We start from the raw sequence: 25,362 nt of genomic DNA, 5'->3' as shown, positions 1-25,362 counted from the left end.
ATGAAATCAAAGCACTTGAATTAAGCAAAAAGGGTTTTCAAGTGTTCTGTACAACTATAACAAACAAAAGCTTTCTATTGAGTGGTGGTTAATAATTTACAAGAGCAGGAAATAAGTTTTCAAACAAGTTTGTTAATGGTAAAAAGGATCAGGGAGATCCAGACACGATAAGCATGTCTCTGTTTTCTTGTTTTCTTACTTTTCTTCTGCAGTACAAATCTGAGTTAAAACATTTGTATTCCATCACCTCTCTCTGCGTATATAGGGTAGTAAAGTTACCCTCTTTTGTTTTTTCTTTCTTTTCGTATGATTTGACTTTGGTTTGTTTCGTATTGTATAAGTTGATGACAAAATGAGCTTCAGAGACGCCCGTTCTCAAAGCTCGATAGTCTCGAGTCTGATAAAACACTAAACAGTTGTGTGTCTACAAATAACTGCAAAACCCAGAATAACAAAAGATAAAACTTGTAAGTCGCTGGATTCCAACAAGAATATCGGAAACTGAAGCCAAGATCGGGATTAGGAGTTTGTACCTTAATGAAGGGTCGGTCTCTACCAGGAAACGAATCGATAAAACTGTCCTTAAGAAGTAGAGAAACCTGATAAAGAAAGAAGATAGTTGGTGAGAGATAGAGAGAAAGTAGTTCTTGTTACGCTTCGAGGAGAGTCACTATCTAAGTAAGTACCCTGTCGCTATTAGATTGAACACTTGTTATGGTGTGAGAGTGTAAATCTGAGCAAAGAGACTCCATGTAATCTCTCATTACTCTCAAAAATTTAGTCGCGGCTTCTGCCTGAGAAAACAGTCAGTCATATGATCGGGTTAAGCAATTTCGTTTTGATACAATTTAGGCCATGCATTGGTAAACTACTTACTTGCACTTCATTGCATTTATAAACTGGGTGTCTTCTAGCTGTCGAGCTCTGATGAGCCAGTGTTGCATGGATTGGAGCCAACTGAGCCATAAGTTCTCTACACTGAGGCAATGCTGGCATGTTACATATTTTCACCTGAAGAAACATAGTTAACGTTACATGTCGGTTTTCCATACCTAATAAAAAGAAAAGAAATACGAGACTTTCATGATAAGGCCACCGAACCTGATTGTTGAGGATGTTAACTAGAATAAGATTAGACGTTTTGACCTTCCAATCAATAGGTTTACTGTGTATACCGACCTGCCAGGTGGCGCAAACTCAGACCGTGTGAGCAACAAGAAACATGCATAGTTCATGATTGACGATGCAGCATCAACTAAAATTGAGATTTTCATGGTTTATTATAGACTGATGAACATTCAACTCCTCAGAATAAGTAATCATCTAGCTATGAAAGACATGGCACGAGTTACTTCATATGGAATATATATACTTACAAGGAAGGGAACTGGTGCCTCAAGGAAATCAAACATCCTTCCAGGCAGAACCTGAAGACAAGAGAGAGAAGTTACGCCAAGGAAACTACAATTTGGTAGGTCAATTGTTTTCCTAGTGATTTCATGCTTACCGGAAGCAATAAACTCTGCCACTGAAATGGCCGAATCATTGGGACAAGAGACAGTACTATTGCTGACAAAACACCCTGCAATAGTTGTCGGTCAGTTCAAGTGACCATTTCCATTTAAATCTCCCCAAGTAATTGACGATGAATAACGATCAGAGGACAGATTTAACTAACCAGATTTGGGCAGATTACTACAATTTGCTTCTCTAATAATACTCCAGCAAGAAGTGACATAATCTGGAAGGAAGAAAATACTTTGTAACTTCAGATATTTGTTACCTGTGAAAACACTAACTCAAGGCACAAAGAAGAGATGGACATCTAAAACCGACACTGAACCACCAAAAGAAAAAGAAGGATGCTCAGAAGAGGCCGTACTGTTTCAAGAGAGAGAATACGACAAACTGTTGCCGTTGTCCACATTGAGAGACCCATGGCCTCCTCAGCAGCTGCCAACCTTGCATTTATCTTTGGAAGAAGAAGAAAAGTGGTTGAGATGAGATTATAAAGTAGAGACAAGATTACAAAAGGATATTTTCCGATATCAAATATACCTCGGAAGAATCAGAAGAGCAAATATATTCTTCTGACAATCCTAGGGCTGAAACTGGAGGGCGGGTATACGCGATTGATTGTAAATGTTCCAGGGGGTGGAAAACAACTTCACTTCCACGGGAAGGAATTGCCAACGAATGGTAGCCGCAAACTAATTGTAACGAATCATTGTTGTGGTCCTATCAAGTTGAGATACCATATAACAGTATATGAGAACAATGAAGAAGAGATGAGAGAGCAACTAAATGGTGAAGCAACAAGTGATCTCTTTAGTCCTTACCTTAGCCCATTCCAGTATTAAATCATCTCCGAAATCATTTTCGCTATTCGATAAATCATCAATCTCATCTGACAACACACTTCTAGCTGAACTGCCATACATAAAAAATGTAAATCTGAAATTACACTGGCAATATACTGAATCATAACATTAACTGAAAAAAAGACAACCACATTAGTTTTCCGGAGATAAGGAGTGGTTAGATCAATTTTTGATGAATTTTACCTGAACACAGACTCACAGCTTTCATTACGCTCTATCGGTTGGGTCCTAGGATCAGCACATGTAACCTCTGGAGAAGTGTGGCCATTGTCATAGCTCTGGGACGTTCTTTCGGGGGTATCCAAGTGGTTCTCAAATACTTCAGGAGAATTTTCATCGTAACAATGGAAAACTTTTCTCCCGTCTCTTTCTATTTCCTTGATCTGGCTTACATCTGAAGTATCACTGGTGACAACACTATCTGGAGATTGAGGTTCTGCAAAATTCGCAATGTCACTATCAGTGATCAATCCCGCAGCTGCGGCTGTAAGTGCCATGACCCCATCAACAGGTATTGCAGAAGCCATCCAATCATCAGGGTTGCTACGAGGTGATGAAACACGGCTATCAATTTGATCATTCGTCCTGGATATTGATGGACGATAGCATGCAGCAGCAAGAGACATCTCACTAACAAATTCGGTTATGCGTTTTAGACGCTCCTGTGCAATCATACTGCATCAACGAGTGAATGACCTTCAGCATACGTTTTACGGTCTCTGTTTAATGCGAGGAAATGCCACTACTAAGAGTAGGGGCATCTTATGTACCTGTTTAACATCTCAAAGTGTAGTTCAAAAAAAGGGACTCTGGTCAGCAAGCAGTAACATCGAGGTGCAGAAACCAAAAAACGACTGCCTCCTCCAGATGAATGCAAGGGTGATGCAGTGCTTAATACACCAGGGGGTCGCTGAACAATCTCCGAGACATGTAAGCAAACACCATACAATGTCGCATCATCTGCTACCTGACAGAGAATTTTGATTGCCTCATGTTAGATTTTACATGAGTAGTGGATGTCTGTCACTAAAAAAATTTTAAGGGGCATTTAGAAAAGATAGATTACCTTGAACGAAAATATGAACGATGAATCATCTGTGCCTAAATGTTCCTGCAGTAAACTCAAAAGTATGATATGTATAGATTCCAAGTAACAGAGATGAACTACTGAAGCTCCTACAGTTATCTTATTCAAAAATATTTTCAGACCTGTCCATACACAAGCTCATTTAGATCACTGAGAGATGGGGTCCTCTCCAAAAGTCGTGCCTGTTAAGAAAAATATCATTTTAACAGTCTTAGTTGCTGCATATATCACAGAATAACTTAATGATGCATATTATTACCAATAGTACGAAATCAATTCTAGGAAAATATTCTAATAAACTGAGATGATTCATAACTAATGATATACCAATGCACATTGAAGGTCATTAAGAAATTATAAAGAGACAGATCATACATATCATACCTTGACACCACCAGGAAAGCAGAAAGTTGCTAGATCCTTTGGACGCATTGCCACCTTCTTTCCAGGAGGGTATTTAAAAAGAATCTGTGCATGGAATAAAAGTTGATAAAGAGACGGAACAAACCAACTAAATCTGCCATGAAGCAGACAAACCCATGTACATATTAGAATGTATTAAACATGAAATAAAAGAGTGGCAAACAGAGTAGGTAACAAGACAAAAAAGAACGATGAATAGAAAACAGGATACGTGTATCACGCTACATCTCTAAGCATGCCCAAAACTATGTGAACTCAAAGAAAAAACCAAGGTAGCACAAACCTGTGGCTCCAATATTGGAAATTGAGGTCCACGGTGACGGAGTATTCTGTAATCTGCCACTTCATACCTTGACATCTCCATCTCCCATTTCTTTCTTCTACGGAAAGCCTCTTCCACTGGCCTCAAATTCGTTTCCGGATGAAGCCCCACGATGATAAAATGTTCAAACAGTGACGTTGGCTCCTTTAATTTTGTTTGATCCTAGAGTATTTATTAAACGGAAAACATTTGTCAGCTAATATGCTATGCAAGACCAGAACTTTCAGACGATTAAGGAGAAGAAGAACCAAGTAGCCAAAACCGTGTTTCAAAGGTTTGATAGGACATCCTAGAGAGATTGAATACCAGAGCTTTTGAAGAGTGGAGCTGGTACCACTGTCTTTTTTGGTTTGCTAAGACCTCAGGATTGAAAGTGGGCCGGTTATCCTCACGCAGATTGCTGACGCCACGCCAAGCCTTTTGCATCTGTGTTTTCAATCTCTGGAAACTGTTTGTGCGTCTGTGTCCAGGAGTCCCTATCTCACTTTGGGTGCGCCTATGTCCTTGTGTCGGTGACTGCGGTAAGACTGGTCCATTGAAGTATACGTTTTGATATGTCTCTCCAGCTGCTTTAACTGCATCTGCAGTACACGGCGAAGAGTCTTGCTCTCCTGTAACTTGTCTCATTTCCATCTTTCTCATACATGTGTCATTAACTTGTGTCTCACATCTTGGACTCTGCGGTTCATCATCTGTTTCCCTATGCACCAAACTCGAAATATCTTCACCATCCTTTTCCAACAATCTGTTCTCATCCCTATTTTCACAATCTGCTTTAGCTTGACCATTTACCACTTGTGTATCCAGTTCTTTAATCTCTCTACTAAGAGTATTGTCATCCCTCTCGGGTGAACCTGAACCAGATTCTTCATTATGTCCTTCACTCCTCAAGGTACCCGCTTCGTCTCTACTTACCGATACCTTCTCCTCGCAAGCTGTATTCAATTCCTCTCCATTCAACAACCTACCTTCCTTAACCATGTCCAACGTATTCCTACTCAAAGTTGTCCATCCATTTTCATCTCCATCCCTAAAATCTTCAACATCCGTCTTCTTCTTCGGGTATCCTCCTAATATATCATCTCGGTTTCTATCTCCCCGATGAACAGCCAAAACATCTCCCTGCATATCCGACTTCATACACCACTTCCCCCTCCTCCCTCACACAACATCAGCCATAATCAATAACTACAAATCTCTCCTAAAACACACACACACAAAAAAAAACAATCTAATCAAAAACAAAGCAATATTATCAACAACAATAATATAAACATCTGTGACAACCTAAATTTACAACGAAACCCTAATTTTCCAGAAGAGTTGAGAAATCATAAAGAAAAAATTCAAAGTTCCAGATGATCAAAAAATTAAGATACCTTCAAAATCCTCCAGCAAAATCAATGCTTCTGAGAGAATTTGTTTATTTATTTTATTTTTGGAAAATTCAAACAAGAAAAATCCAAAAAAGAAAAAGAAAAGGAGAGAGCTTGTAACGGAAGCTTGGATTATGGAGGGAAGGAAATGAATGCGCGGCGAGAAGATTAGGGAGAGAAGATTACAATTACACAAATTTGGAACAACAACAAAAGTGGAATTGAATCTTCTTCTTCTTCTTCTTTTTCTGGGAGGGGTGAAAAAGACAGATAAATAAAGTTTGTGCTAAAAATAGAATTATACGAAAAAGGGGAGGTTATACTTGAGACCAGGAGAAGAACAGCTCAGGTTTTTGTTTTAACTTTTATTTATTTATTTGTCTTTTTAACCTCTCACGTTTTCTTTTCCTTTAACTCTACTAAACGTGGTCTTCATGTTATATGAGCAAACAACCAAAATTTGTTGATTAATTTGACTTGTTTTTGTCTAATTTAAACTTCATAACTCTTATGTAGTCATTTAAAGTAATCTTTTTTTTTTTGCCAAGATTAGTTATTTAAAAAATAGAAAAATATGAAAAGTTTATAAATTAATTTCAAAAATGGTATGTTCAACAACATATGTTACTATTTTCTCCATTGTGTTACTTTTGCATGTTATGTTGAATGTCTTCTTTGAACGGACGTATTTTTAAAATATGCGAAAATATTTTAAAATGTGATAACCTTCACAACTTAATATATCTAAATAAATAAATAAAACTCTAAAAAATTTATTTTCTCGGTCGACAACATTCAATCATATGTGGATATTAAAACAAGGATTGCGATACATCAACGATACCAACTAAGATAATTTATTAAGCTATAAATCATGGTCAAAATGTGCCTACCAAAAAAAAATCATGGTCAAAATGTTGTCTCTTAGTTCACTGTAATTTATTTCAATACAACTTTTTATCATATACTAAAAAATCCTACATGTATATGGTGCAATTATCTATTACTCCCTCCGTTTTTTATAAGTAATGTTTTAAGAGTATGCACATAGATTAAGAAATCATTTAATTTTTGTTTATTTCTAAACTAAAACATCATCTATTATCTTATCAACCAATAAAAAAACAATCTACAGAATATAAATCGTCAAAACTAATAAAAAAGTAATTAATTTTGCATTGAAAATTGAAAACATCATCTAATTAAGAACAAAATTAGAAGCTTAAAACATCACTTATAAAAGAACGGAAAGAGTACCATATAAGCATCATCTTTGAAGAACAATGGATTCTGAAATAGACAGTATAAAAAAAATACTTTATTAGGTATGAATCTACTAACATTTAATCCAAAAAAAATATCAAAGAAATGCTTTTTTAGCCTTGTTTCCAATTTAAGTTTTAAAATGTTAAGCCAAGCTACAAAATATCAGATAAATTACATTTTTTTGAATTATTGTATTTATATTTTGCCTAGAATTAACTAGCTACTTTTATTCAGTTTTGTATACGCTACTATTACGAAAAAAATCCAAGAAAAAAACAAATATAGCGGAAAAAAAAACTACTTTCACAATTTTGTCATATCTAGATTGAAAATAACATGGACTAGAAGATCTAAACTTTTATGTTAAAAAATAGCAATTATATCACGATTTACCTTAAAAATATTTTGATTGCACATTATTTTCCCGAAAAGATCCGAAGGGAGGCACATAAAGGACAAGAAGAAGAAAACACCGGAAAGCATATGAAGATTGAAAGAAGAGAGAAGAAAGAGAATCGTTCTTTACGATATTCGTCGGACGACAGCGATTGATTGTTCTCTCTCCGGCGATAAAGATCGAAGAATAACCTTCTTCTTTTTTTATTTTATTTTTAAATTTAGGGTTTTGATTTTTTTCTCGGTTAGAGTTTTCATGTAAATTATAGCAAAAAAATTACATACATATTTTTTTCCTGGCATTGACCAATGTTGGTAAATTAAAGATTTACTTGGCCGGTTTAGATGCAATTTCAGACATCTATATTCTAAACCTGACACCTCAACACTATTTTACCATGACAAGTATCCGATTCATAACTTTCAAACCGAACCAATATTTAAATTCGATTTCAGCCTAAAACATAAAAAAAAAATCAATAACTTATGCTCTACAAATAAAATAGAAGCAAGAAAACACTTGAAGAATTCCTTGACAGAACAATTATATCGAAAGGGTTAGTCACTCCTGTCGAGTTTGGTTTTAAAGAAGAGAACCATCACAAAAAAAATCTCTGGTTGTTTAACCCACAAGTAACAAGTTTATTAATTTTGGACATCCTTTTATACAATGACAAACATTTATGTTTGACTAGGCCGTGAGTATTCGGGTTACTCCCGGAAATATACATTTGTCATTTTTAAAGTTAGTTAAGTTTATTAATTTTAGTCATCAACGATAATAATTAAGACAGTTTATGAATCTTGGTCAAAATTTTGTCTCTTAGTTCATTGTAATTTATGTCAATTCAAATTTTTATCATATATAAAAAATAATCTCTATATATATATATATATATATATATATAAAATCATTATTTTTGATCATTATTTTTGAAGAACATTGGATTATCTAGATCAATTATCTAGATCTATAATCATTATTTTTGAAGAACATTGGATTCTGAAATAGAGAATACAAATAAATTACCTTTTTAGGTATGAAACTACTAACATTTAATCCAAAAAAAAAAATAACACAAAATCATCAAAGAAATGTTTTTTTTTTAAAATCCTTTTTCCAATTCAAGCTTTGAAATGTTAAGCCAAGCTACAAAATATCAAATAAATTACATTTTTTTAATTATTGTGTCTATATTTTGTTTAGAGTTAACTAGCCACTTTTATTCGGTTTTGTAAACGCTATTGTTTTACCAAAAAAAAAAACATCCAAAAATAGTGGTAAAAAAGAAGAAAAAAAACTACTTTCCCACTTTTGTAATATCAAGATTAAAAATATCATGGACCAAAAGATGTGAAGTTCGTGTTAAAAAATAGCAATTATAGTTTGTTTTGATTGCACAATACACACCTTTTAGTAATTAATTATTTATTTTGGATGAGAGACTTAAAATAGTAGAAACTATTATTATCAAGACGATTGTTCTAAAATATATGAAAAGTCAAAGATATTTTAATTACGATAAAAACAAGTTTAACATACGGTTGGAAATCGGAATAATAAGTAAATGAATTTTGGGACGTGTTTTTAGTCAAATGGTTAACCATTTGACTCCACCTTTTCCATCGAAATTTGACTTTACTAAATCGCGTTACTTTGCATAATACATCCTCCGTTTCACAAAGAGTGTCGTTTTAAAGTTTTAATTTTGTTTCACAAAGATTGTCGTTTTATGTTTTCAATGCAGTTTTTAAGACTAATTCTTTTTTTTTATCCATACTATTTCAGCTTATTAATTATAGAGAGGGTATTATCTAGTGTATTAATAAAGGGTAAAAATGACAATTGTTTAGTTTTCTTAATTTGTGTGTAAAATGGTAGAATAACACTATTTGTGAAACAGAGGGATTAGGGATTAACTATGGATCAGACTATATCTATATAAAGATATATAAAAAGTAAATGAATATTGGTAAAAAAACAATGGGCCTGATTGGTTGCGGCTGTAGCTTTAGGATTTTAGCTGTAGAAATTTGTTTGTAGATTTTTCTGCTGTAGCTGTAGAATTTAGGCAGTAGAATTTAGACTGTAGAATTAAATGAAAGCATGATTGGTAAAAATAGCTGTGACTTTTTTAAAGTGAAAACATGAAATAAATATTAGGAATATATTTTGATTTTTCTTTTTAATTTTTACTACTAAACAAAAAAAACACCATCTAAAACTTAAATAAAATTAGTAACAAAACAAAAACAATCACTAAACACGTAGAAAACAATTAGCAACAAAACAAAAAAAATCACTAATTAATAATTGGTTATGTAAATCACACAAGAAGGGATGGGCAAAAATTATGAAAGATACGAACCTTTCTTCTTCTCTCTGTTGTGGCTGCCTTTGCTCAAGGTTTGATTATTATATATATAATTCTTAAGCTAGGGTTTCTTATCAAATTTGTTTTTAATATAAAACTTAAATAAAAATATACTCCAAAGCCCAAAACTTACGGCTGTAGCTTTTGACGTTTCTACAGCCCAAAAAAAGGAAAAAGATAAAATGTTGCTGTAGACCTGAAAATTAAATGTAAAGTATGATTGATGTGGATTTATAACTGTAGACCAAAATATGGCTGTGGAAATACTCTAAAGACACAACCAATCAGGCCAATGTAAATGGTGATTACTTTAAATGATCTATGACGCTGTAGAAATTATGGACAAAACTAAATGAAAAGTTTGGTCACACATTCATATATGAAAAAAACTAAAAGTTAGAGGTGCTAACTGTAAACGTTGAAAATTGGAATTGACTTTGAATGTGCAGTAGCGCTTTACCGAACCCAACGGTTGAATATTGTATTGGTTTAGATGTCTCTCTCACGCGCTACATTCTTCCTTCCATCCCAGCCGTTGGATTTGACTGTTACGAGATCTCTTTGACTTTGAATTAACAAAAAGATCATGAATGTTGATTTTTGTTCTTTTTTTTTTTTTTTTTGATTGATTTTTGTTCTTAAATGCAACAAATTAGTAATCATAGGTATTATTCGTCGATTGTGACACAAAAAAAAGTTAAGAATTTTTTGAAAAAATCGCAAGTGATATTAGAATATTTAGAAATTTTTTTAAAATATCGATACCTGAAATTAAAAATATCATTGTTGGTATCGTTAGCTCATATCAATTTTGATATCGTTAATTCTTACCACTAATTCTTACTATTTTGTGAATAATTAATAATTATTAAACCAATAACACTTATACCATTATGGGTACAAATTTACTAATCAAAGCCTAAGTTAAAAAAAAATCAATGAAAATATGGAAATTTGAAATATTGTTAGAACGTGCACATAACAAGCTAAACGGTGGAGGATATTATAAGGAGATGCCGATGCGGAAGCTGAGGCATTTATACCGTGAAGGAGCCCTAGGTCGCACATGCTCTTTGCCCACCACTTTAGGTCTTGGGAATTGTATGTATTTCTTACATAAATATTTCATCCGTTTTAAAGCAAAGAAAATGATTTGTTTTGATGTTATCTTTTCCCATTAAAAATTTAATTTTATTTTAGCACCAAAGAATCACTTATAAAAAATACTTATATGAATAAGAATTTCTAAAATTTTAGCAACCATCGTTTTTTTGGTTTGATCATCAAATTCAAACCAAACAATCTATGAATAAAACATAAATCCATCAATTTTCATTATCAGCCCAGTTTCTTTTGAGCTTAGGGCCCATTAGGCCCATCTTCACTATACTCGTGCAAAACTGTCAATCATCGTCCGTCACCACCACCAGTACAACATCCGCTTTCTTCCAAACCAAACCCTAATTTCTCAGCTCGAAGTTTCCATTTCAATGCTTCTCTTCTTACCTCGAATTTTCCCGGGTAGTAAGAAATTCCTGTCTTTTCTTAGAATTCGGTCAATTTACTGAATTCTAGTGTTCTCACATGCCTTCTGATCCTGTGTTCGAATTTCTGTGATCGGTTTCGAAAATTCGTCAATGGGTTCGGGAAATCATGTCGTTATCGTCGATGTTAGCTCAGACGAAGAGGAGGTTGATACACGGGTAGACCTAGACTACTCCAGTTGGCTCAATGATGTTATGGAACCCGTCGATGATAAATCTGACAGTACCGATATAGTCGAGGTGCTTTCTGAGGTTAAAGGTTGCGTAGATTCTCAGTATCGGAAGCCAAATTCGTCGAGTCTAGCTGTTGACGATGATGACGATTGTGTGATTTTGGATTGTGATCCCGACAAGTCGACGAAGACTGCTTCAATTGACGACGATGATGATGATAAGTTAGCAAAGAATGACGATGATGATGATGATGATGATGATGTGCTTGTAGTGGGTCAAAAGGGTGAGGTATGTTTCACTTGACCCTTCTCATTTCTAAGTTCTCTTTCGTCGTTTTCTTTAATCGAATTGGCGTGAAAGCTAGAGTTTTTTTCATTTCAGATTCTATATGCGTTAGTGTTGTTTAGCTCTGAGGAACTGGTTTAGGAATGGATAGTTATTGAACTGTTTGTGTTATTGTATAGTAATCAGTGTATCATTGATGGACTTTTTTTCTTTGGTGTATTCTATCTTTATGCAGGTGTTGTTCACTTAAGTTTCCCTAATATCAAAAAGCAATTTTTTTTGGTTTTGTAGATAGCTTGTAGAGATTTCCCACATCCTCGACATTCGTGTGCTAAGTATGCGTTTAACTCAACATCACACGAGAAGTACTGTGACATGGTAAGCATCTAAAGATTCTCTAATTCTGCACAGAGCTTTAGTGGTTCCATATCCTGGCTGATCCTTTTCATTTGGTTTCATTTTCAAGTGTCACTGTTATGTGTGTGACATTCGTGCTCCGTGTCCATACTGGTGTATTGCTGTCTCCTCCATAGATCATTGTCATGCTAATGATAAAGAGAAGATATGGAAGAATCAACGTGAATACTTCAGGACGGGATACATGCCTACCCCACCAACTTCGAAACCTACTCCAAGTATCTTACGGGTGTCTAAAAACACTTTGCTTCGGAACCCGGTTGAGATCCGGCGTTGTTCATCATCTACCCGTGTTGCTAATCCCTCAAGCGTCAAAGCCAGGCATAGAATCAGGCAACCGATTCCTCACAATCAAGGGTTGCAGAGTCAACCGGCGCAGTCATTGAGCGGTGTTCGCAACAGCGTGATCCAAAAGGATAGAAGCTCTTATAAGTTTAGCCTACGATCCCGAGTAGCCTCTACTGCGGGAAATGGTAGCAGCATCCGATATAGCAATGCTCAAGTTTCACAATCCAGCCACCATAGCTCTTCCTTAGTGGCACCGACGATAAACCCGGAAATTTACACTCAACAACGCAATTACCAGCCCAATGTTAGTGATCATTGCACAGCGCTACCTGGTTCACAGAGCAATATGTACACTCGACAGTCAGACCAGAACATACGTGGTAGTGGAAATCGTCAGTTTCAGACACATGTGAATCTGTTTGCTCTGTCTGAAGCTCCTCTTACTGCTGCAGATTCGCAAACAGAGACGGTACAACATCAACCAGGGACAAATGAAAACGTCTTGGAGACCAAACTATCGGACTTTGAGAACTGGCTAATGGAAAATCCTAACCAAACCGGCCCGGTTAGTCCTTTACCCGAACCGGTAGGTGAAGACTATGTTGGTACGTTGTCATTTGATTTCGAAACCTTCTTGAATGATTAGAAAATAAGTGTAGTTTGTATCTTCTTCCATAGGTTAAATCACTGACTGTATTTTGTAGAGTGAGTGTAGTAGATGGTTTAATTACAATTTCGATTGTGTATCATTAAATCATAAAATTAAGTAAAAGTACCTGTTTGTCAATTGACACAAATAATGTTTGTTGGCCAGAAAAAAATGGTCAGAAATCGTATCTCTTAATCTTAATTAAGGTTTTAGTTGTTTTTTTAGGTCACAAATCAAGCATACCCATTATCACAGTTTAAATTATTAGGGAAGGGACAATAATATCATGTAGTGTAACATACGTTACTAGCAGAAGAAGACAATCATCAAAGGTTTTCAATGTTAGAAACAATTGAAGTTTTGCCCCAAAAAAAGAAAGAAACAATTGAAATAACTGATGATGTTTTCTTAAAAATACAGGAAATTTTCTTAAATATACAGTATTAATTTTGGAAAAAAAAACAGTATTAATCAAATGTAACAGTTTTGAGAGTTCGCTTTTCGTTTGTAGCATTATTTCTATTAATTTAATATATGTTATAAAAGAGTATTTGATTTTATGGTAGATATATAAATATTTAATGAAGAGAAAATTATACCCGTAGAAGGATCGGGATACTGAAAATAAAGAGATGAGAGGAGGAGAGAGAGTTCTTATAACTTTTTATTGTTGAAGTATCAATTGTGATTTACAACGAACGAATTCGTTCGTTTATATAGGCAGGAAAAAGTAAGTTACTATGCATGCATAGTGACGGTGGGCTCCACACAAAATATTATTTTACGATCGTTTACGCATGTGTATTTGATATTGCAGCTTTCCTTGACTTTTACAACACTCCCCCTTGGAGACCAGTGTCACTATGTCTCTTGCGTAATATTTTATGTTGCCTCGTTAAAAACCTTTCTAGGAAAACCCGGTGGGAAAAACCATAGTAGGTAAAAAGAGTGCAACCGCGCAAGCTCCCCCTCGAATGATCAGGATCATAACTTACAGTCTTGTTGACGACGCATTCCAATGTTATGAACATGTTTCCTGAATATAGAGGTGGGTAATGATTTCGTGAAGAGATCCGCAGAATTCTCGGATGATCGGACATATTTTACTTCAATGTCTTTATTCTTCACGAGTTCTTGGGTGTATGAAAAGAACTTTGGAGGGATATGTTTGGTTCTATCGCTTTTGATATATCCTTCCTTTGTCTGAGCAACACATGCAGCATTGTCTTCATACAAGATAGTTGGCTCTGTATTCAGACGAATTCCACTACTCATTTGAATGTGTCGACTTATTGATCTTAGCCACACGCATTCTCTACTTGCTTCATGGAGTGCGATGATTTCAGCATGATTTGAAGAAGTAGCTACAAGTGTCTGCTTCTGAGAACGCCATGATATAGCAGTACCTCCAATCGTGAATACGTATCCTGTTTGGGATCGAGCTTTGTGTGGATCTGATAAATATCCTGCATCTGCAAAACCAATCATTTGACCATTTATATTTTTAGAATAAAATAACCCTAAATCAATAGTCCCTTGAAGATAACGAAAGACATGTTTAATTCCGTTCCAATGTCTTCGTGTAGGAGATGAACTAAATCTAGCCAAAAGATTGACTGAAAATGATATATCAGGTCGAGTGCAATTTGCAAGATACATAAGGGCTCCAATTGCACTTAGATACGGTACTTCAGGACCGAGTATCTCTTCATTCTCCTCATGCGGTCGAAATGGATCATTCTCAACGTTAAGTGATCTAACGACCATAGGAGTACTCAGAGGAGTTGCCTTATCCATGTTGAATCGTTTTAGCACTCTTTTAGTATACGTGGATTGGTGCACAAATATACCCTTTTGGGAATGTTCAATTTGTAGGCCAAGACAAAACTTTGTTTGTCCGAGATCTTTCATCTCGAATTCCCCTTTTAAATAGTTTGTTGCTTTCTGTATTTCATCTTGAGTCCCAATTATATTTAGATCATCAACATATACCGCGATTATCACAAATCCGGATTTTGTTTTCTTGATGAAAACACATGGGCATATAGGATCGTTCACGTATCCTTCTTTCGTTAAATGTTCACTGAGACGATTATACCACATTCGCCCAGATTGCTTTAACCCATATAATGATCTTTGTAACTTTATTGCACATAACTCTTTGGGTTTAGATTTCAATGCTTCTGGCATCTTAAACCCGTCGGGAACTCTCATATAGATATCTGTATCTAATGATCCATACAAATATGCTGTAACAACATCCATGAGACGCATTTCTAAATTTTTATCAGCCGCTAGACTCATCAAGAATCTAAACGTTATTGCATCCATAACGGGGGAATATGTTTCCTCATAATCAATCCCGGGTCTTTGAGAAAATCCTTGAGCTACGAGACGAGCCTTGTATCTCGTAATTTCATTTTTCTCATTTCGTTTTCTAACGAAAACCCACTTGTATCCAACCGTTCTCACATCTTCAGGTGTGAGTATAATAGGTCCGAATACATTTCGCTTATTAAGTGAATCAAGTTCGACTTGGATGACATCCTTCCATTTTATCCAGTCGTGTCTCTTTTGACATTCATATACAGACTGTGGTTCTGGATCTTCGTTTTCCTCATTTATTTCTTTTGCTACGAGGTATGAGAAAACGTCATCGACTTCATCCATTTTATTTCGATCCCAGATCTTTCCATTATGGATATAGTTGATAGAAATCTCATGATTTCCCTCAGGCTCATGATGCTCATCATTGTCATTAGACTCATGATTCGTTTCTTCCAAAATGCTTTCTGCTATTTTGGGAATATCGAGCTTTTCAGCTTCCTTTCGCTTTCTAGGATTTTTATCCTTAGAACCAACTGGTCTACCACGCTTCAGGCGTGTTCTAGACTCACGTGTATCGTCTGCTTTTCCATGTTCTTGTGGAATTTCAATCCGAGCAGGAATATTTGCAGCTGGGATATGTGATTTGGTTATCGTTTTAGTATCTGTAAAAGCATCAGGTAATTGATTTGTTATACTTTGTAAATGCATAATTCGTCGAACTTCCAGTTCCGACTGTTTCGTAGGAGGATCAAGATGTAACAAAGATGGTACACTCCACTTTATATTCTTTCCTACTTGTTTGTTTTCTCCCCCTAGAACTGGGAACTCTTTTTCATCAAAATGACAGTCAGCAAAGCGTGCCGTAAAGAGGTCACCAGTTCGAGGTTCTAAATACCTTATAATAGATGGAGAATCATAACCCACATATATCCCTAACCTTCGTTGGGGTCCCATCTTTGTACGTTGTGGCGGTGCTACAGGCACATATACCGCACAACCGAAAATCTTTAGATGAGAAATATTTGGTTCACGACCAAATACTAGTTGTAATGGGGAATATTTATGATATGCACTTGGTCTCATTCGGATAAGTGCTTCAGCATGCAAAATAGCGTGTCCCCATACAGAGGTTGGGAGTTTTGATCTCATGATCAATGGTCTTGCAATTAATTGCAGGCGTTTAATTAAAGATTCAGCCAAACCATTTTGTGTGTGAACATGAGCTACAGGATGTTCTACTTCAATTCCCGTTACCATACAATAATCATTAAAAGCTTGGGATGTGAATTCACCAGCGTTGTCTAGTCTAACCCTCTTAATGGAATAATCAGAGAACTGAGCTCTTAATTTGATTATCTGAGTTATAAATCTCGCAAATGCCAAATTTCGAGATGACAATAGACAAACATGTGACCATCTGCTAGATGCGTCAATCATTACCATAAAATAGTGGAATGGTCCACATGGTGGATGTATCGGTCCACAAATATCGCCTTGAATTCGTTCAAGGAACTTTGGTGATTCTTTATCAATTTTGGTTGGCGATGGCCTTATGATCAACTTTCCAAGAGAACACGCTGCACATGTCATTTTATTTCCATGTTTCAACTCATGATTTTTCAATGAGTGACCATGTGAGCTCTCTATGATTTTTCGTATCATTGTGGTGCCTGGGTGACCAAGGCGATCATGCCATAGTACGAAATCTTCTGGATTTCTTTTGATCACAAGGTTTGACTCTATGGCATCTATATAGGTATGATGCAAACCAGAAGGAAGTTCTGGAAATCTTTCCAAGACATGCCTTTTTCCAGATTTATTAGAAGTTATATACATATACTTCTTTCCATCCTCAGTTGCAGACTGAGTTTCATATCCATGAAGGTATATGTCTTTGAAACTCAACAAATTCCTCTTAGAATTTGGAGAATATAAGGCATTATTTATGGAAAACTTTGTTCCATTAGGCAATTTAAAATTTGCTTTGCCACTTCCTTCAATCAAATCCGTAGGACCCGATATTGTATTGACAATAATTTTTGTCGGTTTTAATTCAGAGAAAAATCTCTGATGTCTCAGAATAGTGTGCGTTGTTCCACTATCTGGTATACAAATATCTTTGATATTTTTCCTTGCTATCGTTTTGTTTGAATTTTGATCCATTTCTCTGTAATCAATATAGACGTTAATAAATATAAGCAAATATCATTGATATTGAAAATATAGAATAATCATACACTAGCTCATTTTCAGAAACAATTTCATTTTCAAACAACAGAAATACATAAAACTTATATAATGGCATTACTGGAGACTAGCAATCTCACTACAAGCATTTTAGTTATCCGCATGAGCGGTCTCATTAATCTTTTCCGCTATTAGGAGTGCCACAAATAAATGCAAAAATTTGGTATACCCACATGACATATACAGTTTTTGCTGGGTAATGTGGTTTTCATGAAACGTGGTATACGTTTTCTCAAGCATCTGAGAATCAGTGATAAGATCACCATAATATTTTAGTTTAACCACAATTTCCATCATAGCGGAATTATAATCCATCACTTTATCAAAGTCTTTGAACTTTAGACTTTGCCATTCATCCCGAACAAGTGGGAGATTTATTGCCTTTCGATTATCAAATCGAGCTTTTAGAGATTCCCATATCTCTTTGGGATCTTTTATGTGTGCATAATCACATATGATATTTTCATCAAGGTGTCTTAAAATAAAGATCACCGATTTTTCCCTTTCTTGAACCGTCGAAGTATTATTCTCTTTTAGGGTTTTTATTAAGCCAAGAGATTGTAAATGTAGTTCAACGTTGGCAATCCAAAATATATAATTGGATAAAGTGATGTCTAGAACCGGAAACTTAAGCTTCTCAATGCTTGCCATTAGTTATCTAAAATAAAAACATGGAATATTATTAGAAATCTTTATTTAATTTATTTTAAAACATATTTAAAATGAACCGTTTACATTAATAATGCAAGCGATTACAAAAAGAAAAAGCGTACAAACAAGTAAGCTAATGTTCAAACGAAATTCTTGCGGAGTAAAATCTACAACGCAAAGATTATAAATACACAAAATAATTATTCCAAAAGCAAATATTAAAAGTAATCGAAACATTCTTCAAAACTTCAAAACTTCAAAATTCTTCTTTTTTTTTCGGAGAGAGTTTTTAGAGAGATGAAAAATTTTGTTTTGATGAAATGAATGAGAAAATGAATGAATTTATAGATTGAAAAATACTATTCCTAGCCGTTGGAAAAAGGTTGAATTTTTTGAAAAAATTTTGAAATTTTTCTTCGAGACCGTTGGCGGAAAAATATTTAAAAAAAATTAATCTGAAAAATAAGAGATCAATCAGATAAAAATTATCGATTCAAATAAAAATATTTATACAGGTGAATAAACCATAATATAAACAAATAATTCACAGTGATATTATGGTGACGAATTATCCACATAGAAACAGTAAATATATATGTGGCGGCTCAGCCGACCGGTAGCAGAAATAAATATTTAAAGCAGTGCATAAAATTAAGGCGGCTCAGCCGACCGGCAACAGAAATAAATATTTAAAGCAGTGCATAAAATTAAAGCGGCTCAGCCGACCGGCAACAGAAATAAATATTTAAAGCAGTAAATAAAATTTCAGGTGGCTCAGCCAACCATTAACAGAAAATAATTAATTATGGTGCATGAAGTAACATATATATACATATATAGTTTCTTTTATTTATTTATATAATTTTCTTTTCTCTTTTTTTTTTTCTTTTTTTTTTTCTTTTTCTCATATTTTTTCTTTTAACGATGCGACATACCGCCCGGTATAATACCATAATTTTTCCAGCGATCATAGAGTGATCGTGCTGATAACGTGTTATAAAAGAGTATTTGATTTTATGGTAGATATATAAATATTTAATGAAGAGAAAATTATACCCGTAGAAGGATCGGGATACTGAAAATAAAGAGATGAGAGGAGGAGAGAGAGTTCTTATAACTTCTTATTGTTGAAGTATCAATTGTGATTTACAACGAACGAATTCGTTCGTTTATATAGGCAGGAAAAAGTAAGTTACTATGCATGCATAGTGACGGTGGGCTCCACACAAAATATTATTTTACGATCGTTTACGCATGTGTATTTGATATTGCAGCTTTCCTTGACTTTTACAACAATATATAAAATATTTCGAAAATATACTTTTTAACAAAAATCCCAAACCTTAGTTTCCAAGTTTATAGAAATCAAACCCAAAACGGTTCCGTTTAGTAGGCTAAAATTCAAGTAAGATCCGGCCCAATAAGGCAACTAACGCCCAAAAAAGAAACGGTTTTGTCGATGTGACGGTAGCAAACGGCCACCAGTTTTGTCGTTTCGACGACCGTGTCTACCACGCGCATATGAAAACGCGTCGGTGTTTCACTAATGCCATCATCATCGGCCTTTTTTTTTTTTTTTTTGCCTTTCTCTGAAAGCAGTCTCACTACGGCAACACACTACCCTACGGCCCCTTCCCACCATCAGCATTAAATTCTCTCTCTCTCTTCTCTCTTCGCTTCTTCTGGTTCGAATTCACTTTACTCTCTTCTCTTCCAATCTCTCTCTACCACTCTGATACCTTCGCCGGAGAAGCTCTCGTTCTCTCTATCGCCGGAGAAGCTCTCGTTCTCTGCTTCCCTGCTCTCTACAGATCTCGAGCCGCATTTCGTGGATCTGTCAAAATCGCGTTAAAACCTACTCGCTTCTCTCTAACCCTAGGGTTTTTGATTTTTTTTTTCCGGAGGAAGGAGAAATCAATGTCTGTGAAGCTTTGAGGAAGCTATGGTTAAACGTTTGGTTCTGGTTAGTCTTCGTTTTGATCAACGGAGAGTGTCCGGCGAGGCTTGGTGTCTCCGTTGCTGACTAATGGTGGTTTTTGATTTGAGATAAAGATGCGGAACTTTGCGATGCTTCTACTGTTAATTCTTCTTCTTCACTCTCTCGCTTCGTTTCCTATATGCTTTGGTATGAACTAGTTCACATATTTCTTTTCCCCTTTTGCTTGGTGAACAAATTTAGGAAACGATTGAGATAGGAGAAATTAGCCTTAGCTGAGTTGCTCTTACTTTGACAGCTCAAGATTAGTTGGTGTTCTATCTATATTTAGAATTGTTTATTTGATATATTTAGAAGCTAATTTTGTTTATGTACAAAGTAAGCAAAAGAGTTTAGATTAATTAAGTTTGGAATCTGTGATTGTGAAGCGTGAGAGTGACGATGAAGTCCCCACGTTTTGTGCCTTATTTGGCACCCAACCTTTTAATAGCTAGAATGCACATATAGAGCTTACTCTTTCTTTTCTGAGTATCTTGAGGAAGTATCGATTTCGTGTGACATTCTCTTGGCCAAAATGTATTCTTTAACGTAGGCATTTTACTTTTATATTCAAGAGAGGATGGAGGATGTATACTTCTAGAATTATTCTATTTTTCGAAAGTATTCACTGCTACGAATATTCTATATGTATAGAAAGAATCTGTAGATGACTTATCAGCTTGCTATATCATTTGCAGCTCGTCTATTTCCGATGAGCTTGCCATTTACCCGATCAAAGTCGCATCAAATGCATTTTTTTCATCCTTATCTTAATCCATCAGTTGCTCCTACATCTTCACCAGGTCAGCAAGGGAATCCTATTTTTCACTTAATCATAGTGTCATTATGGTTCTGTCTAGGAGTATTCATTGTTCATTTTCCTTCCCTTTTCAGCTTTTCCCCCCAACCCAAGCCGCATTCCACCACTAAGGCACAGGGGTCATCACCGTCATCGTCGTTGGCATTTAAGACGCAATGCCACTGCAGTTTCACCTTCGTCACACGGTAGTTCCTTTGCTTTGTTGTTGATTATCCTGCGTCCTATGCTAGTGGCAGCCTGGCAGGGATAATCTTTTATATGCATTCTTTTTTCTTCAGACAATAGTTGATAGATCCAGCGTAGTAACTACTTTTTCCTCTGTGTTTTCGGCTTTCCTTTTTTATAGACTGTCAGCAGACATGTGTGGAGCCTCTCACTTCAACTCCCTTTGGTTCACCTTGTGGTTGTGTATTCCCCATGAAAGTTCAGCTTCTACTAAGTGTCGCACCTTTTTCTATTTTCCCCGTGACCAACGAGTTAGAAATTGAGGTTGCTGCTGGAACATACTTGGAACAAAGCCAAGTGAAAATAATGGGTGCCAGTGCCGACAATGAAAATCAAGGGAAAACAGTGGTGGATATTAACCTTGTTCCACTTGGGGAAAAGTTCGACAACACTACAGCAACACTTATTTATCAGAGATTCCGGCACAAGAAAGTACCTCTAAATGAGACTGTTTTTGGTGATTATGAGGTTACACACATAAGTTATCCAGGTAAACTGATTTCATTCATATGCAAGTTTCTACCTTTTTTTGTTTCATTTCAAAGTTTGAATTTCTTAACCTTGCTTCAGGAATTCCTTCTTCTTCGCCAAATGGAGCTGTTACTGCAGATGCTCCAGGAGGCTTTCCAATTCCAATCAATGCAACTTTTGCCAACAAAAGCGAGGGAATAGGTTTTAGAACGATTGCAATCATTGCGTTGTCAGGTTTTGTCCTCATTCTGGTTTTGGTTGGAGCTATATCTATAATCGTGAAATGGAAGAAAATTGGGAAGTCATCTAATGCTGTTGGCCCTGCTTTGGCTCCATCGATTAACAAAAGGCCTGGTAATTTTCACCCTCTGACTTTTTAACGCTTCTGCAGCTTTAAAAGCATCTGTTTCTGAAATATTTATACGCCTTGCAGGTGCTGGATCTATGTTTTCCAGTAGCGCCAGAAGCTCAGGATCAGATTCTTTGATGTCTTCCATGGCTACATGTGCTTTATCCGTTAAGACCTTCACACTCTCCGAGCTTGAGAAGGCAACTGATAGATTCAGTGCCAAGAGGGTTTTGGGCGAGGGTGGATTTGGACGTGTTTATCAGGGGAGCATGGAAGATGGAACCGAGGTTGCAGTGAAACTGCTAACTAGGGACAATCAGAATCGAGACCGTGAATTTATTGCCGAAGTCGAGATGTTAAGCCGTTTGCACCACCGCAATCTTGTGAAACTGATTGGAATATGCATTGAAGGCCGTACACGTTGCTTGATTTATGAGCTCGTCCACAATGGGAGTGTCGAGTCCCACTTGCACGGTGACATATTCTATTCTCTGCACTTTTAATAACAATATATCCCAATTGTATCCATCACTTCTCGTTGCATTACCACCTAAAACCTGGTTTTCCGGTTGTTGACAAAACAGAAGGAACACTTGATTGGGATGCACGGTTGAAGATTGCACTTGGAGCAGCGAGAGGACTGGCTTATCTCCATGAAGATTCAAATCCCCGAGTAATCCACCGTGATTTCAAGGCTAGCAATGTTCTCCTAGAAGATGACTTTACCCCAAAAGTCTCAGACTTTGGACTGGCAAGAGAAGCAACAGAAGGAAGTCAACATATTTCAACTCGAGTCATGGGGACCTTTGGGTAAAATTTCTTTCCAACTCAAATATGATGAATACATACACTCTGGTTAGAAGACGGACTTACAGTGACTACCCTGGGAGTAATTTCAGGTACGTGGCTCCTGAGTATGCAATGACGGGGCATCTCCTTGTTAAAAGCGATGTTTATAGTTACGGTGTGGTTCTACTAGAGCTTCTCACCGGTAGAAGACCGGTAGACATGTCTCAACCTTCGGGAGAGGAAAACCTTGTGACATGGGCGAGACCCTTACTAGCCAACAGAGAGGGCCTGGAGCAACTAGTGGACCCTGCATTGGCTGGAACCTACAACTTTGATGACATGGCGAAAGTGGCTGCGATTGCCTCCATGTGCGTCCACCAAGAGGTCTCACACAGACCATTCATGGGAGAAGTTGTGCAGGCACTGAAACTTATATACAACGATGCAGATGAGACCTGTGGTGACTATTGCAGCCAAAAGGACTCATCAGTACCAGACTCTGCTGATTTCAAAGGCGATCTGGCTCCTTCGGATAGCAGCTGGTGGAATTTGACACCTCGATTAAGGTATGGTCAAGCTTCGTCGTTCATAACAATGGAATATAGCTCAGGACCACTAGAGGACATGGAGAACCGGCCTCACTCTGCCTCTAGCATTCCAAGAGAAGGAGGCCTTATTCTACCAAACAGATCGGGTCCATTAAGACCCATGCGTAGTCGAAGAAACTTCTTTAGACTGAGAGGAAGCATGAGCGAACACGGTGGACCGTCGTCTTCTAGACATCTCTGGTCCGGCAATGGCGACTGGCTCTGAGAAACCAGAAAATGTACAGAGAAGAAAAGGGAAAGAGGAAAAGGAGGCTCACAACTCTTGAGCTGCATGGTTAGGTTGTGGTTAATCCGGTTTGGTTCGGTTCTTCTGGGTAAAGACTTTCCGGTTTGATTTCTTTTAGGAGTTCTTTTTTTTTTGTTTTGTTTTTCCTCAATAGAAGATTAATTGTTTGTTTTTGCGAGGATGCAAAAGCACAGGAAGGGTTGTATTTTAAAGGACGTCTGTATTTAGTTCTCTCTTCTTCTCTTTCTCCCCCACAAAAAACATTTTTTATTTTTTTTATTTTAGTGAAGTTAGTTATTACCTATTTTTTTTTTAGTTTTTCAAGTTCCTAAGAATTTTGGCTTTTGGTCATCGTTGTTTAGTTTCCGGTTCTCAAAATTTAAATCCGAAGTATTTTTTGGTTAAATAAATTTCTGGCTTGGGAGAGTCATTCGCTGGTGAATGGTGGTAACAAGTCACTTGGTCAAAGCTGTTGTAATGCTTTTCTAGTATCTTCTGGGCACAATGACAAGGATTGTTGGTAAAAGTATAATTTCATATGTTTGTCTTTCTTCCTCGCTATCTTCTTAGTTCCCCCTTCCACTTTCAGCAAAACCTCTTGTTCATTTTGTTATATAAAGAAAATCAGTAGGCCCAATAAACACAAGAATTGATATATGGGCTAAGCAAACAACGGTCACCGAGCGTAAGAGAAAGAGTTTTTAAATTTTGAGTTTTAAAGTAATGGTCTTATTGGGCCTACATTATGAAACCCATCTAATCTCTCGAGATATAACCGTTGAGGACAAAACGCTAAAATCGTTTATATTGCCGTCCGATTAAAGTATATGACGGATCAGATCAACGGTCATTATGGGTATAATTATATCCGTTATTAACGATACATTATTTTTCTCCCAAATATTTATCTCTTCTCTTTTCTTTTCTCGAAGAATTCTTCGAAGACTGGTGAAGAAATTGGTTTCAAAATGGAGTCTTAAGACAAGACTGTGAACTTAAAAAAGTACTAGACCAAACGGCTTAAAAAAGTTGTAAGACAAAGATACTTGACAAAGAATGTTGGATGGTAAAACGACCAGCAGATTTAAGGAGTCTTAAGACAAGACTGTGAACTTAGAAGTACTAGACCAACGGCTTAAACCATTTTTAACCCAATGACTTTTAAGAATTTGTAAGACAAAGATACTAGACACAAAATATGCAGCGAGTTAAGAATGAGGTAAGTAAAGGGCACTCTCACTTAAAATAAATACTAACAGATTCTGATATCCACAGGTATATGCTTGAAGGTGTTTAAAGTGTGAAGACTTTGAGGAGTTTTCAAGTGTAGCTGACTTCTTTGACAGGTATATGCTTTTCAAACCTTTTTGTTTTTGTTTTTATTTTCTTTTCAAACTTGTTTGTAATTAGTTGATATGTTGGGGTCGCCTCGGGGTACTCGAGCCACATCGCCTCGGGGTACTCGAACAAGACAGCTCGGGATACCCGAGCCGGTCTCTGCTGTATACCCGAGCCGATTACACAAGTTCCCCGAGGCGAAATCATCAACCGCCCGAGGCAAAGACTTAGTAAATAGTTGTCTTCAAAGTATCATTCCCAAGCAAGACATCATTTCCGAAAAAGAGGGATCATTTCCGATAGACCCAGAAATGATGAGGAAGAATCTCGAAGGATCGATTCAAATCAGGAA

General features: G+C 36.3%; 3 protein-coding genes across 4 annotated transcripts; 2 read left to right on the top strand and 1 right to left on the bottom strand.

Moving 5' to 3' along the window:
- Window positions 1–15: 15 nt before the first annotated feature.
- On the bottom strand, window positions 16–5,877 carry LOC9322340. Its single transcript, XM_021033664.1, has 19 exons — window positions 5,593–5,877; window positions 4,520–5,414; window positions 4,175–4,375; window positions 3,853–3,936; window positions 3,591–3,650; window positions 3,448–3,492; window positions 3,152–3,348; window positions 2,565–3,056; window positions 2,340–2,430; window positions 2,059–2,238; window positions 1,883–1,972; window positions 1,679–1,741; window positions 1,508–1,582; window positions 1,377–1,427; window positions 1,102–1,179; window positions 877–1,011; window positions 687–794; window positions 534–599; window positions 16–434 (listed from the first exon to the last, which is right to left on the bottom strand). Exons 2-19 carry the CDS (start codon window positions 5,351–5,353, stop codon window positions 360–362), a joined length of 2,925 nt encoding a protein of 974 aa, XP_020889323.1. The 5' UTR covers window positions 5,354–5,414; window positions 5,593–5,877; the 3' UTR covers window positions 16–359.
- A 5,165-nt stretch (window positions 5,878–11,042) lies between these two features.
- Window positions 11,043–13,131, top strand: LOC9322339. Of its 2 annotated transcripts, XM_021033023.1 has the most exons (4): window positions 11,043–11,632; window positions 11,921–12,007; window positions 12,096–12,714; window positions 12,787–13,131. In XM_021033023.1, exons 1-4 carry the CDS (start codon window positions 11,264–11,266, stop codon window positions 12,978–12,980), a joined length of 1,269 nt encoding a protein of 422 aa, XP_020888682.1. In that variant the 5' UTR covers window positions 11,043–11,263; the 3' UTR covers window positions 12,981–13,131. The 2 variants fall into 2 exon arrangements, with proteins under 2 accessions (XP_020888682.1, XP_002886273.1); XM_002886227.2 differs by having other exon boundaries at window positions 12,096–13,131.
- A 6,675-nt stretch (window positions 13,132–19,806) lies between these two features.
- Window positions 19,807–24,140, top strand: LOC9322338 (receptor-like serine/threonine-protein kinase ALE2). The gene is made up of 8 exons (XM_021030855.1): window positions 19,807–20,334; window positions 20,883–20,987; window positions 21,079–21,189; window positions 21,351–21,719; window positions 21,800–22,054; window positions 22,134–22,523; window positions 22,634–22,859; window positions 22,949–24,140. Exons 1-8 carry the CDS (start codon window positions 20,262–20,264, stop codon window positions 23,649–23,651), a joined length of 2,232 nt encoding a protein of 743 aa, XP_020886514.1. The 5' UTR covers window positions 19,807–20,261; the 3' UTR covers window positions 23,652–24,140.
- Window positions 24,141–25,362: the final 1,222 nt, after the last annotated feature.

This window comes from Arabidopsis lyrata, assembly GCF_000004255.2.
Source record: "Arabidopsis lyrata subsp. lyrata unplaced genomic scaffold ARALYscaffold_3, whole genome shotgun sequence".
NCBI lineage: Eukaryota > Viridiplantae > Streptophyta > Magnoliopsida > Brassicales > Brassicaceae > Arabidopsis > Arabidopsis lyrata.
The sequence above is the reverse complement of the archived record's forward strand: the minus strand, read 5'-3'. Positions and strand labels throughout refer to the sequence as shown.